The following is a 14483-nucleotide window of genomic DNA, read 5'->3' as shown; positions in this document are numbered from 1 at the left end:
TGGCTGCCGAGGGAGACCGTCATCAGAGGAGGCTACAGGGGTAAGCGCAGCAGGGACTCGCTATCCCAGGAGTCCCTGCCTGACCACGAGTCATCGGTCAGCGCCCCCCTGCGTGCCCCGCCCCCACCGCCACTCTACAAGACCAGAGGAGAGCCCGTCTTGCGGGACGCAAGCGGGACGCCGGGCGAAGCCCGGGCAAAGGGCGGGCCGTCTGTGGCCGTCCGGGGCCGGCAGAGGCTGGGCTGGGCCACCCCCCTTTCATCGACTCCTTTGGCCCCAATCCCTCTGAGCCCAACTGCAGCACCTGAATCCATTATGTCCACCAGATCCGGTAAAGCCCTGAGGGGCGGTGGAGCAAGTGCACTAGGGGGCCCCACGATGATTGGCACAATGGACAAATTTATCACCAGGGTGGCTAACGTCATTGAAAAGGAGATCGCAATGACGGAACGCCACCTCTCACTTGACCTTTTACCATCTAAGCGCTCATCCTTGGGAGCTGCGGCACATGCATTGTCGCCGCCGACTACCATCTCCAGCCTACCTCCGCCTGGGCACCCATCTGACGAGCAACACATTGTAGCGCTAGAGGCAGGTCTAGACAGGATTGAAAGCCTCATATCACTCCCTTCCCCAGGCAGTTGTTGTACTGAGGCTATAGCTGCTGGACATTCCAGCTGCTTAGCCAGCTTTCCCGATAACAGGTCTCATTCGGATCCTATTGTTCCCCCACCCGACCCACAACCATTTCCCCAAATTAAACCTTCACGGGCACATAGGAAAAGGAAAAGGGGGGTTAACATTCGGAGGGGAAACCACTCCATGCTCTACAAGCGCTCTAGGACACAGCCCCATAGGGGCACCTTATACCCAGACGCTGGAGAGCTGGAACTACTCAGGATTCCTAGCTCTCCCCAGCACGCAGCTGAGTCCCAGATACCGTTCCCCCTGCCTCCAGTAACACCGGCCCTACCAAAACAGGGTACCTCCCTCGAGTCTCTCGAGAAACTGGTAAAGTCTTTGTTTAACCCACTACTCGAACAAGTTAAGAGCCTGGGGGTTAGACTGGACAATTTTGAACAGGCCACTAGGGACAACTTTTTCTCCCTGAAAACCCTGCTGAAAGTGCATCCTAAGCCTAGTGAGACCAACCCAGATAGGAATGTTCCTAAAGAGGTCCCAGTAAGCCAAACAACCAGAGTCCAGTCGTCACCGCCGGCCAAATCACTGGCTACAGGGAAAGCTCCTACCCCAGCCCCTCTAGCCAGTGCAAAGCAGGCAATGCCGAGTGATTCCACTCACGTAGTTCAGGTGCACAGCACTCCCCCCACAGAAGCGACGGCACTTGCGCCGAACCCTGCCCAAAAGATCTCTCAGAAGAAAGGGGCTGGTCCAAATGCGCAATCGGCTTCCGCTGCGCCTGTTAAAACCAATGGAGCAGCACCAATCTCTAGGGTTACCCATTCCACCTCTTTGCCCAAAAATCCCCCCCTGTCTAAAAATTCCTCCTTGCCAAAAAATCCTCCCCCAGTGGCCACCCAGCAGATTCCGTCACGCAAGTGCCCCCCGGTAAATCTCCCTCCCGAATGCCACCCGTATGTTGTTGTCCTCACCAAAGTCCCCCCCCTAAAAGAATCACAGCAAGAAACACATCAGGCGCTAAAAAACAAAGTCATCCACTGGATGAAAACCAATAGACCACTTCCACTGGGTGTAGATGGCCTAATCCTTGGGGTGCGTAGGGTGGGTTGGATCGGGCATGGGAAGAAACCTTTTGAGGGAGATTGCGTGGTGGTCAATTTTCAAGATATAAGAGCCGCCCACTCAATATGTTCCCAAGGCCGAACGGCAGGCATGGGGGTCGATGATGTCGACCTAACTTTTTTCTACCCTAGGCCGGTCCTGTCCACCCCGCTATGTCCTGTTGGGCCCCCTCCTCAAAACATCATCCACGGTCATCCTTCCCCGAGAGTCTTCCCACAGCAGTTATACCCAGCTCCAGTGATGCAGAATTGGGGTTCCTGGGGTTGCTGACTCTGTGACGCTCCCGGGGAGGCCCTTGTGGTTTTGAGTCCTGCTGCCGAGCCTACCCCCTCCTTTAAACCCCGTAGCCCCCCAACTATACCACAAAGCCAGGCTACTGCCGAGTTTGTAAAAGAGCAAGGGGAGACCAGGGCATTTTCCGACCCACTGGTTAGCCTCCCTGCTGTGGGTGTTGTGGACACGCTGCCCCCTGTCGAGGACTGTAGCATTGCGGCTGTGACGGACCCCACGTTTAGGGTTTTCAGCTGGAATGTGGCGGGCCTCGAGAGGAAGCTAGCGCTGCCGGACTGGAACGCGCTAGTGGAGCAATACTCCATATGCCTGTTCCAGGAAACCTGGAGCGGGGTGCCCCTGCACAAGGCAGGATATTCCACCCACTTTTTGCCGGCAGTTCATAGTGTAACTGGTAGGGGCCGCCCTTCGGGTGGCCTCTTAATTTGGGTGGCTTCTGGACTTAACTGCAGGGTGGTGGAGCGGGATACCAAATGCCCGGATCTCCTTAACATACTGCTGAAAAATCCCCAGGGCCGAGTCATCCTAAATATCTTTAACATTTATGCCCGAGGCACAAAGGGGGGTAGAGAATCCCCAGTAATAGCCTGTCTAGAAGCCCAGCTTCGCTCGTCACCTCATAGGTCCTGTACCTTGGTGGCGGGCGATCTCAACTGTACCTTTGAGCCCCTGGACCTCGAAATCTTATCTGAGCAAGAGGAACACGACACCAGGTGGGGGATCCCGTCCCTCGAACTCAGTCCTATTAAAAAGTGGACAGAAGTGGCCCTCCAGATCAACTCAATAGCTATGGAGTTTGGTCTGAGGGCTGCCAATGGCAGGACTAGGTCCGACAAAGCTGGGGCCCATACCTACAACAGGCCAGGGCATACGTCACGGATTGATTACTTTCTCCTTGACGTACACCTGTGGAGCATGGTGGAGGACATGGTGATTATACCATCTGTCGAGAGTGACCACAATCTCCTCTCTCTCACCTTATCTCACAGGTGGCTAACTAGCATTGTGACCAGAACTTCTCGTAACCCCGCCCCGGACCGGTTGGTAGTCGCCAACAGTGGACGGCGGCTAAAGTGGGCGAAGTTGGCACTTTCAGAGGAGAAAACTTCTGCCATTAGGCAGCTTCTTGCCTCAGCCCTAGTCAATCTTGACCCCCAAGAGGATGGGTGGCTAGAGGTGGCCCCAAGGTTCTGCACCATAACCCAGGCAATCAGTGACCTCTTTGTAGTTCCAGCTAATAAGAACAGAAGGAATCCAAGCTCACGAGCTAGATAGGGCTGGTACAATCAGAAGTGCAGGGAGGCAAAGTCACTTCTCATTGAAGCAGTCAAGTCCAAACTACCATCCAGGACTAGGGTGGCCAGGAGACACTATGCACTCTGCCAAAAAAACGCAAAGATGGAGTGGGAGGACAACTTTTGGCAGGACCTCCTGGCTGCCAGTCGTGGGAAAGATGCCAAAGGCTTTTGGGATTTGGTGGGCAATAGGAACCGTCCCAATGACACCCTGAGGACCTGTACCATTAATGCCCAGACATGGTTCTCCCACTTCCAAAAACTCTACTCTGCCGTTGAAGGCACACTAAACGACCCTTTTAACCTCCCGCCCTTTACCCTAGTTCAAGACCTGGAACTTTTTTCTGTTTTGGATGTCACAAAGCAGATTAAAACCCTGGTACCATTAAAAGCAGCTGGTCCGGATGGACTACCAGGTGATATCCTCCGGGCATATCCGGAAGAATGGGGGGTATTAATCTCTGCACTACTCAATGCAATCGTTGTGGGAGGCCCTGTGCCAGATTCCTGGAAAGGCGCTGAGGTCGTCCCCATCTACAAAAAGGGCAGCCGGGATCTACCTGGGAACTATAGGCCCATAAGCCTAATCGACTCAAGCCAGAAACTGACGGGGAAAGTCATTTTGGGGAGGATCTCACAATGGGTGGACGATAACCACATCCTGTCCGATATGCAAGCCGGGTTCCGCTCAGGCACCTGAACTATCGAACAGGTCTTTAGGCTCCTGCTACTACACTGGAAGGTGGTGGAGCTAGGCAAAGGCAGTCTCTACTTGGCCTTTATTGACCTGAAGACTGCCTTTGACCTGGTTCCTAGGGAGGAACTTTGGAGGGTGCTACACGGTCTAGGGATGCCCCCGTATATTCTAAACCTCCTTATTAAACTGCATAACAACACCTATGCCCAGGTCAGATGGGGGTTGAACGGGGAAAAGACCGATAAGATCAGGGTCGAGAGGGGAGTAAGGCAGGGTTGTGTCCTGGCCCCCACCCTATTCTCCCTCTATATCAACGGGGTGGTAGATCATCTACTCGGCGAACCAGCAGACGCTCCCACTCTGGGAGGCGTAAAAATTCCAACTTTGCTGTTCGCCGACGACACCCTCCTCATCTCTAAAACCCCCCAAGGCCTCCAGACACTACTGAATCGCTTCCAGGATTTTTGCACCACTAAGGGACTTGTCATCAACGTGGAAAAAACCAAGTACCTAGTTATGCATCCACCTCGCAAACTTGGCCGCCCTCCCACTCTAAATTCTATTCCCCTTGAAAGAGTGGCAGAATTCGATTACTTGGGAATTCGACTTAACGACGCGATGAGCTGGACCGCCCACATCAATAAAATGACAATGGCCCACAAAAGGGTGGGGGGGCCCTCCTTAAGGAGTTCAACAACTCAACAAAACATTGTGTTGCCCCTCTACTTGATATATATAAAGCACGTGCGGTCCCTGCGTCACTTTATAGAGCCGAACTGTGGGGCCTAGGCAAAGTGGATTTATTGAGCAAGGCCGAAAACAAATTCATTAAAGATCTCCTTGCCATTCCATCGAGTAGTCCGACTATCCCTGTGCTCATGGATACTGGCTGTAAAGCTATAAGGGACCAGGCCCGTCTTCGACCCCTCTTGCTCTGGGCTCGCCTGTGGAGGGTACCGGAGCTAAAATCTTATGCTGATGGCCTATCGGAGGTGATGCACTCCGACGGTTGGCACAGGATTAAATGGCTGAAGGACATTAAACACCTTTTAGGGGACCTAGGCCTGGATTCCTGCTGGCATAGCCACTCCGCTCCCCCGAAGGAGACCTTAAAAAAACTTTTTGGGGAGTGGGTTCGTGTGAAGCGCATCACTAATCAGCAGCACTGCAAAACCACCGCAGCTTTTCTGCTGATAAAAGATGTCGTTGCCTACGAGCCGTACATGGACATAATAACAATCGCCATGGACCGGTCCTTGTACATCAAATTCCGGTTAGGAACCCTTCCCTTGGCCGACCTCTGCTCCAGGTGGAATAAATCCCAGTCCTCATCACGCTATTGTGCTCTCTGTCCCGACAAACCAGAGACGGTGCCTCACTTTCTCTTCGAATGCCCGGACTATGGTCGCCCCAGATCACGTTGGCTTGGACCTATATGCAGAGAATTGGGTACTCGCCAGTACTCTGTTGCCCTTCGGATTCTTTTAACCAACACAGCCCCTCCTATTGTTTGTGCTGTTGCCAAGTTTTTAAAATGGGCCTGGTTGATTAGACTTAGAAGACTGCCAATATCGATTTAATCCTTTTTTAACTAATTTATGCTGATCAAATGTGTTTTACTCTTTTATCTAATGTACAGTCACACTTTTTCTTCGACATGCTGTTTTTATCTTTTGTACCGCTTTTATGATATATGCATATCGAAATAAAGCAATCAATCAATCAATATTCAGGGCACAAATCCTACAAAAGAAGTGGAGGGACTGTCCAAGTAAGACAATATGCAAATGACCTCATGACGTAGCGCTATAAATGAAATAAAATAGTGCTATTTAAATTATTTGTGTAAATACTGGGACAGACTAACCCATCTCACAGTCTTACAGTGTCTGCATTTATATACAGGGACGGAACAAAGGCAAACGCATGCCTCTCCTAAGTACCTGTTAAGAGAAGGCAACCTGTGTGCCTTTGTTTCCCTCCGTGGCATTTACATTTAAATGTAAGGTTCCAGGCGGCCCCCTGTCAGCATACACGAACAAAAGGAGGCCCCTTAACTTCGTTCCAGCTGGAGGTGAAAAAGGCTCCCTCACTGCCTGCACGTTGCTTTTGGGAATGGAAAGCAGGAAACATGCAGGCGCTGCTGAACATGTCCCTGTGTCTGAAAATTATACCAGGACAAGATCAGCATATTTCTGTGGGGCCCAACTTCTTGGCTGGTGGGACAGCATCCACGCCTGTGAAAAGAGTGGGGGGACGCCGTGTACCTGCGTGTACCCCCGACTCGAACCCTGGTGATATTGGTATGCACCTAGAAAAACCTATCATTTCTACCTAACATATGTAGACCTACAAACGTTACATAGGTCTTAGAGCCTGAGAAAGTCAAAGGTACTCTAACCCCTTTGATGCTGATGACGGCCCCCAGCCGTCATGCACTACGGTGGGCGTGTGCTGATGACGGCTTGGGGCCGTCATAAACCCGCCCACTCGCGATTCTGCCGCACAGGTGCAGAATTGCGGCCGCGCCCAAGGGTTAAAAAACTCTGTTTATATATTTTAAACTTATGAAGTAAATACTGCAGGGGTATTATTTTCACTTTAATGGACTGCTGAGTGTAATATAAGGTGGATTTGTAGACCGCTGCTCATCTCCCATGAGGGTACCCAGGCGCTGACAGATTCCAACTTGCTACTGCTTCCCACCATGGCTCCACTTGCACACAATACGAATTATATTGTTTGTGAAGTGAAGCATAGGCTGCTGGAAATGAAATAGGAGCCCTTTGCTGCTCCTTGCCAAAGAGAATAGTGAAAGTATGCAGAGCCTGCTGCGTGTACCAGCCAGGGTCAGACTAGCCTTTAGGACAATCAGGCATTGCCCGTCGGGCTGGTTGGAGAGGTCAGGGTGAGGGCTGTTTTTTCATCTGTTTCTGGGACTGTTTTACGGTCTGCTGGGCTGGTTTCTACTGTTGATTTATCTACTAATATGAAAACAAACATTGCCTGCAGCACGCTCAGATCCATGCAGTCTTCTATGCTTAGCAAAACACATCTTTAGAAGTTTAAAACTGCCCAAATTTGCAAACCTAGGCCACTTTTTTCAGCTAACCAAGTTACTAATGGGGCCACTTTTATGTTGGTGCCCGGGCCTATTTTCTGTCCCAGTCTGACCCTGGTGCGAGCATGCGGGCCGAAACACGATTGCTACATTTTGAGATACTGGGCTGCAATGTACCAATAGTCTATCCCATCGGGTCAAGTGTTTACCACTTGGTTACAGCACTGGTATTCAGTTTCCAATTTGGAGTGGTAAATAATGTCCCAACATTAGGTCTTTATCTCTAATTTTGCTTCAGAAGAAGCTGTGTTTTGGTGACTACCCTTGCCTCGTGGCATATGGAGATTCAAAGAATATCAACACGTTTCCATCAAATGACGACATATTATAGGTTTATGTTCTAAGGCATTTCAGTTAACAGCTACGAAATTCCCAACTACAATTGTAAGTACACAGGTATAATACGTTTATGCATATCTATTCGTGTCATTTATGTATCATTATCACTCCGACGTGCAATACCTAAAACATGTTTGTGTTCAATTAATAATTATCACTACCAAGTCAAAAGTGGCTTATACTTATATGAACCTTGGATGGATGAACAGCTGTGTTGGCCCTACTTAGATCAAACATTGGGACTGATCGTCAGATCTCTTCAGAGACAGGGGAGCTGAACCCACTGAGTTAACTTTAAAAGTTGAAGGTGCATAACTTAAGCAATCCGTCTTTACACGTTCCTTTTTATAAAGCGGAAACATCTGCACCAAGGCGCATCACACTGGAAAGCACATTCCTCCGCGTAAATTCACTTCTCCTCCGTTCGACCACTAGCTAAAGTAAAAGAAAGTCCGCAGTTCTCGCGGGAGCAGCGCCGCGTGCAAGAGATAGAGACGCCAGTAGTAGTACCTGCTGTTGGAACCGCTGCACCGCCTTCTCCATCTTGCGCAACGCCTCGTCCCTCCGCCGCCGAGCCCGTTCCATTTTCTTCAGGATCCTCTGCTTCCCCATCCATTTCAGCAGAGCCAGGGACAGAGCTGAACAGCAGACTAGGGCAGAGAGCGCGAGCGGGTCCACGCGCAGGTCAGCCAGGAGCGCGCGCACCTTCTCTGGCACCATCATTGCGAGACCCTGCATGATCCCTGCCGCGCCGAGCCCTGCAGTCAGTGCGCCCGGCTCTGCAGACTGACATGTGCCTCTGACCAGCAAAAGGGAGAAACTATTTCAGAGCGTTCGGAGTGGAAAGAGCCTGCTGAGTGCCCCTGGCACCTCCCATTCGCCACAGTTAGTGCTGATGCAATAAGGTAAACAACCGAGCAGATGATATGCTGTAGTGATAACCTCTTGAACTCGCGACCATTTGCCTTTATGAATGAGCGCTTTTTTCCCCGGTGGAGTTCTTGTGACGTCATTGGCACGTGAGAGGCAAACTCGGGTCCAAAGTGCACTTCTGCACTAGCCAGGGAAGGGATTACATTTTAAACTCCCTGGATTTTGTTGAACTGTATCGAATGTCCGAGTCAACACTTCTACTCTGACAAAGATAGCATTCTGTCACTGCAATTGTGAACCAACCAGATCGACCACCAAGAGTTTAATATATCCGTGTCAAACCCATACTTCAGAAAATGTCTGCTAAACATCTCTGTTTGAACCACTGTGGCATGATCAAAATGCAAGGAGGAAATATAAAGTTGGAGTCATATACTGCAAGGGGACCCACCGTCTGGTGTAACGAAGCGCTCTAGCCACTAGACCACTAGCAATTCGCCGCCACTGCCGAGAGTCACAATCACCTACCTGACTTCACCGAGGAAGGCAGAATCCATTGTCCACGCCGCCGCCACCGCCAAGAGTCAGGGGACCATCGACTCCGCGCCGCCGCTCCGGGAGACTCCAACTCCCGGCAGGCACTGCGGCGGCGCGTCCGAGTGACGCGGCAGCGCTCAGAGAGCGCCAACAGAGGCTCTCAAAAGGAGGAGCACCCCGGCAGAGCGGGGGAGACGACTAGCAATTCGCTGCCACTGCCGAGAGTCACAATCACCTACCTGACTTCACCGAGGAAGGCAGAAGCCATTGTCCACGCCGCCGCCACCGCCAAGAGTCAGGGGACCATCGACTCCGCGCCGCCGCTCCGGGAGACTCCAACTCCCGGCAGGCACTGCGGCGGCGCGTCCGAGTGACGCGGCAGCGCTCAGAGAGCGCCAACAGAGGCTCTCAAAAGGAGGAGCACCCCGGCAGAGCGGGGGAGACCACTAGCAATTCGCCGCCACTGCCGAGAGTCACAATCACCTACCTGACTTCACCGAGGAAGGCAGAAGCCATTGTCCACGCCGCCGCCACCGCCAAGAGTCAGGGGACCATCGACTCCGCGCCGCCGCTCCGGGAGACTCCAACTCCCGGCAGGCACTGCGGCGGCGCGTCCGAGTGACGCGGCAGCGCTCAGAGAGCGCCAACAGAGGCTCTCAAAAGGAGGAGCACCCCGGCAGAGCGGGGGAGACCACTAGCAATTCGCCGCCACTGCCGAGAGTCACAATCACCTACCTGACTTCACCGAGGAAGGCAGAAGCCATTGTCCACGCCGCCGCCACCGCCAAGAGTCAGGGGACCATCGACTCCGCGCCGCCGCTCCGGGAGACTCCAACTCCCGGCAGGCACTGCGGCGGCACGTCCGAGTGACGCGGCAGCGCTCAGAGAGCGCCAACAGAGGCTCTCAAAAGGAGGAGCACCCCGGCAGAGCGGGGGAGACCACTAGCAATTCGCCGCCACTGCCGAGAGTCACAATCACCTACCTGACTTCACCGAGGAAGGCAGAAGCCATTGTCCACGCCGCCGCCACCGCCAAGAGTCAGGGGACCATCGACTCCGCGCCGCCGCTCCGGGAGACTCCAACTCCCGGCAGGCACTGCGGCGGCGCGTCCGAGTGACGCGGCAGCGCTCAGAGAGCGCCAACAGAGGCTCTCAAAAGGAGGAGCACCCCCGCGTCGCGGGACGCGAGCGGGACGCCCGGAGCTAAGCCCGGGCAAAGGGCGGGCCCTCTACGGCCCTCATCGGCACGAAGAGGCAGGAGCAGGGCCAAGAACGCTGTTCATATCCGTCTAAGTAAGTGCTGTCACCCTTCTACTCCTGTATTCGTCTGGATCTTCACATTGTCTGTCATCTCAAGGACTACCTTTGCTGATACTAATATGTCTAAAGCCAAAGCATCTTCTGCTCCGATCAATGCAATAGAAAACTATATGGTACAGAAAGTTGCCAAAATCAATCAGGATAGGAGATCATCTTTGGGTCTTAGCTATTCGCCGGACATGCTCTTTGATAATACACCTCCACCAGTTTCAGCTCTTGATATTAGTAATGAGGTTTTTCAAATTCCTGATACTAACTCACTGACCCAATTACTAGTTGAAATTAACGAACCAGTTCCTGAGTGTACTATCGACATTGAAAGTAACACCTTAGAGGAGGAAGCCCCCACACCGGTGCCAGCCCCTAGAGTAACGAAGAACAAGGGTAAAAACATACCAAAAAGGGGCGGACTTAGATCAGGTAAAAAGTGTCCTGAGGCCTCCTCAGAGGATAAAAATGGTGACGACATTGGGAATAATGGGGGAGGTGGAATCCATCTAGACGAAGACCAATTCAAAAAGCCACTGAATGCCATAGATAACAAAATTAAAACGATTACCAAACCACTCTTAAGTAAAATCGACTTGCTCACAGCAGAGGTCACTAGACTGGGATCGCTTCTACAAAATACTATAACAGAAACACCTAGGCCTGTCCAAACAAACTTGGCAATGGCAGTCCCCAAAAATACTCAAACCATAATTTGCCCAGATAGTGCCGCAAGCACTCTCCAAAATATCATGCACCAATCTGGTCAAGGGGGAGAAGGGATGGGAACTATAAATCCTGTTCCGAGGGTTGAGGATTCAACAGGGCCTGTTACCAGAAATACCAGCGAGTTAGAGAACATGGGCAGGGGTCCTGTAGAATTAATAGTGGAAGCTTCCCCACTAATACTGGTTCTAGCAAACGTTCCCCAATTAGAGCCAGGACAAGAGGAGAACATCCCTTCTTTGATAAACAAATCACTCCATTGGTTATCAAAGAACATGGCTTTTAAACCAGGAGGCAGGGACCAGCTGGCACAGGAAGTAGTAAAAGCTAGAAGGGTCGAATGGATTGGGGGTGGCATCAAAAAGTTTAGGGGGGATTGCGTGGTGTTGCACCTCTCTGACCCCGAAGTTCTACCAAACATACTAGCTAATATATACCCCCCTCAGCGAAGATCTACAGAAATAGTGCCATTAACGCTGGATTTGTTTTATATAAAAAAGGGAAATGCCATAAATCCAACGCTGTTAAAAACTAAATGGAACCCTGTTATAAGGAAAGCCAAATATCCGTCAAACAAAAGTAACTGGGGAATTACGCTAGAAAATAGGTTTTCTGCCATATCAGGACTGAGCCAATGTGATTGACTGGATAACCAGATGAGTGTAGGGCCATCAAAGATCGTAGAGGTCCAGCATGAGAACCCTAGTCCTACTATGATAGAAGTAATAGATCAAAGGATACTCGTCACTAGAGGCTGCACCACTAAACCAGTGGAGAATAGCTCATCAGCTGCCCAATCAGGTATTAAACTGGTTGAAGTAAGGTCCCCATCTGGTGAGCCTTCCCCTAACCTGACTGCTCCCTTAAATAAGAGGAGTATGGAAAGAGGAAATCCCATCAAGATCATCTCTTGGAACATTGCAGGTATCCAACATAAAATTGAGACCCCGGAATGGTGTGACTTTATAGATTCTTATGACATTGTACTGCTGCAAGAGACATGGTCAGTGTCACCAGTATTTCGCTTGGGATTCTTAAACTTTCACGTGCCCGCGAAGAAGAATGCAAAGGGACGCCCTTCAGGGGGTTTAATTATTTGGATACGGCAAGCCCTGCAATGCACCATTAAGCTGAACCTTATTTCTAATAGTGACCTACTTTCTATACTGCTTACTTGCAACGATGGTTGCAAGCTGGCAATATACAACATCTATGCTAGGGGGACCCTAGGGGGTATACCCTCAGATATAGTAATAGATCTAGATGCTGACCTAGAGAAGTTATCTACCCAGTACAACATCTTAGTAGGAGGCAACCTAAATACAACATTTGAACCTCTAGGTTGTGAGGACAATGATCTGACCTACGAAGAAGACACCAAATGGGGAATTCCACAGTTAGACATTCCAGTGGTAAAAAAATGGACACAAGTAGAAAAGCTTATGCCTATCCAGAGGGTTGAGGGCAGTAAATGGCCGTACTCCTTCTGATGCTCAGGGTAGGCATACCTTTGACAACCTAAGATCAAGTAGCAGAATTGATTATATTCTGATAGATGTCAGAGTCTGGAACAAAGTGATCGATATGCAGGTCATATCCAGGCTGGAGAGTGATCACAATCCTCTGTCTTTAACATTTAACCTAGAACAAAAAATAACGACAGAAAATTTAGCTAGGAACCTTATGACCTCAGATGTTGTTTCATCAAACAACGCTCGACATGTTAGATGGACAACTTTAGTAGCCAATGCACAGGATAGGCAGGTCCTTGAGGGGCTAGTTATTGATGAAGTTGCCAGACTGCAGGTTTTAATGAACGATGAAAATTTTAAAATGGAAATTGAAGAGTCACAGCCAAAGTTTTTCGCTAACCTCCAGAAGTTATTCTTGAGAGCGGGCAAGAAAAAGAAGGGTAACGGTCAACCTATAAAAAAGGGTTGGTACGACCATTCATGTAGAGTAGCAAGGCATAACCTTAGTAATGCTCTTAGATCCAAAACGGGAGTTTTGAAAGCCAGGGATGAATATAGAAACACCCAGGCAAAGGCAAAAAAGCAATGGGATGAGAATCTTTGGTTAGATCTGAAGAAGGCATGTGCTGACAAACATCAGAAAGAGTTTTGGGCCATATTAAAATGGGGCTCAGGGGGTGTAGCAGAATGCCCAAAAAATCATGTCCCGAAGGAGTCCTGGGTTGACTTTTTTAAACCCCAATACGCTGACAATATAGGCCCTCAGGCAGTCCCCCCTCCAGATAGGGTTTTTTTTTTGCCAATGGTCCATTCACATTAAAAGATGTACATGAGGCAATGGATGGAGTGACCAGAGGCAGGGCACCAGGTATTGATGGTATACCGGCTGACGTCTTCTTATTAGACAGAGATAGCTGGTGTAAATATTTTGTATGGCTTGGGAATGCTATTGCACAGGGGGCAAAGATTCCCACAACGTGGAAAGGAGCAGAAATAATTCCAGTGTACAAGAAAGGAGATAAGGCTCTAGCAAGCAACTACAGGCCAATCAGCCTCATTGACTGTGCCCAAAAATTGATGGGTAGGCTGGTTCAAAACAAGCTACAAGCCTGGATAGTTGACAAGGATATTCTTTGGCCTTATCAAGCCGGATTTCGCCCTTTAACCAGCTCTGTTGACCAGGTGTTCCACTTTTTAACTTTATATTGGAAGAACGTCACCCTGCTAAATGGACCCCTGTTTGCGGTTTTTGTCGACCTAAAGGCCGCTTTTGATTTAGTTCCCCGTCAAAAACTTTGGGATGTTCTAAGGGATTTAGGAATAAGCCCGGAACTATTAACTTTGCTTGTAAGACTCCACGAGAACAACTATGCCCGGATTAGGTGGGGAGCCCAGGGGGAGGTCACGGAAACCTTCCCTGTGGAGAGGCTGTGTCCTGGCCCCCACGCTATTTTCCCTCTACATAAACAGCATTGTGGATTTCCTGAAGCAAGTTCCGACGGATGCTCCATTACTAGATGGAAAGCGAGTCCCAGTACTTATGTTCGCGGACGACACCCTGCTGGTCTCGCGGACCCCTAGTGGGCTGCAAAAGACAATAAACGCTTTTGGAGAATTCTGCCGGATCCGGGGCCTAGAAATAAATACATCAAAGACAAAATTTATGAATCTGAATCCCTCCAAGAAATACAAGGGGAAAATGGCTTATAACGGGGCCTTCTTGGAAGAGGTGGATGCCTTCACCTATCTAGGCATCTCTCTGAACGCTAGCATGAATTGGAGATCTCACATGGACTTTGTAATGTTAAAATATAACCAGTTGGCAGGGGCAATAGCCAAGAAGCATAAAACTTCATTTACAAAACCAATACAGCCAACATTGGAGATCTACGGCATGAAAGTGCTGGGTGCATGCCTTTATGGGTCAGAACTTTGGGGTTTCACCAATTTGAATGCACTATCAGTGGCAGAAAATAAATTCTTGCGAGGCTTAATCGGGGTTCCACAGAGCACCCCCTCCACTCCTCTCCTTTATGACCTGGGGAGGAAAAGGATTACGG

The 14483-nt window shown here is 50.2% G+C and overlaps 1 protein-coding gene across 1 annotated transcript in view; it reads right to left on the bottom strand.

The window, feature by feature from the left end:
- Nucleotides 1-8497, bottom strand: part of LOC147747106 (vitamin D3 hydroxylase-associated protein-like) — a 337273-nt gene extending 328776 nt beyond the window's left edge. Inside the window, exon 1 of the mRNA XM_086952357.1 lies at nucleotides 8018-8497. Coding sequence (XP_086808483.1) covers nucleotides 8018-8245 — 228 coding nt within the window. The 5' untranslated portion in view covers nucleotides 8246-8497. The remainder of the gene's footprint in view (nucleotides 1-8017) is intronic.
- Nucleotides 8498-14483: the final 5986 nt, after the last annotated feature.

This window comes from Lissotriton vulgaris, chromosome 1_1 (genome assembly GCF_964263255.1).
Source record: "Lissotriton vulgaris chromosome 1_1, aLisVul1.2, whole genome shotgun sequence".
NCBI lineage: Eukaryota > Metazoa > Chordata > Amphibia > Caudata > Salamandridae > Lissotriton > Lissotriton vulgaris.
The sequence above is the reverse complement of the archived record's forward strand: the minus strand, read 5'-3'. Positions and strand labels throughout refer to the sequence as shown.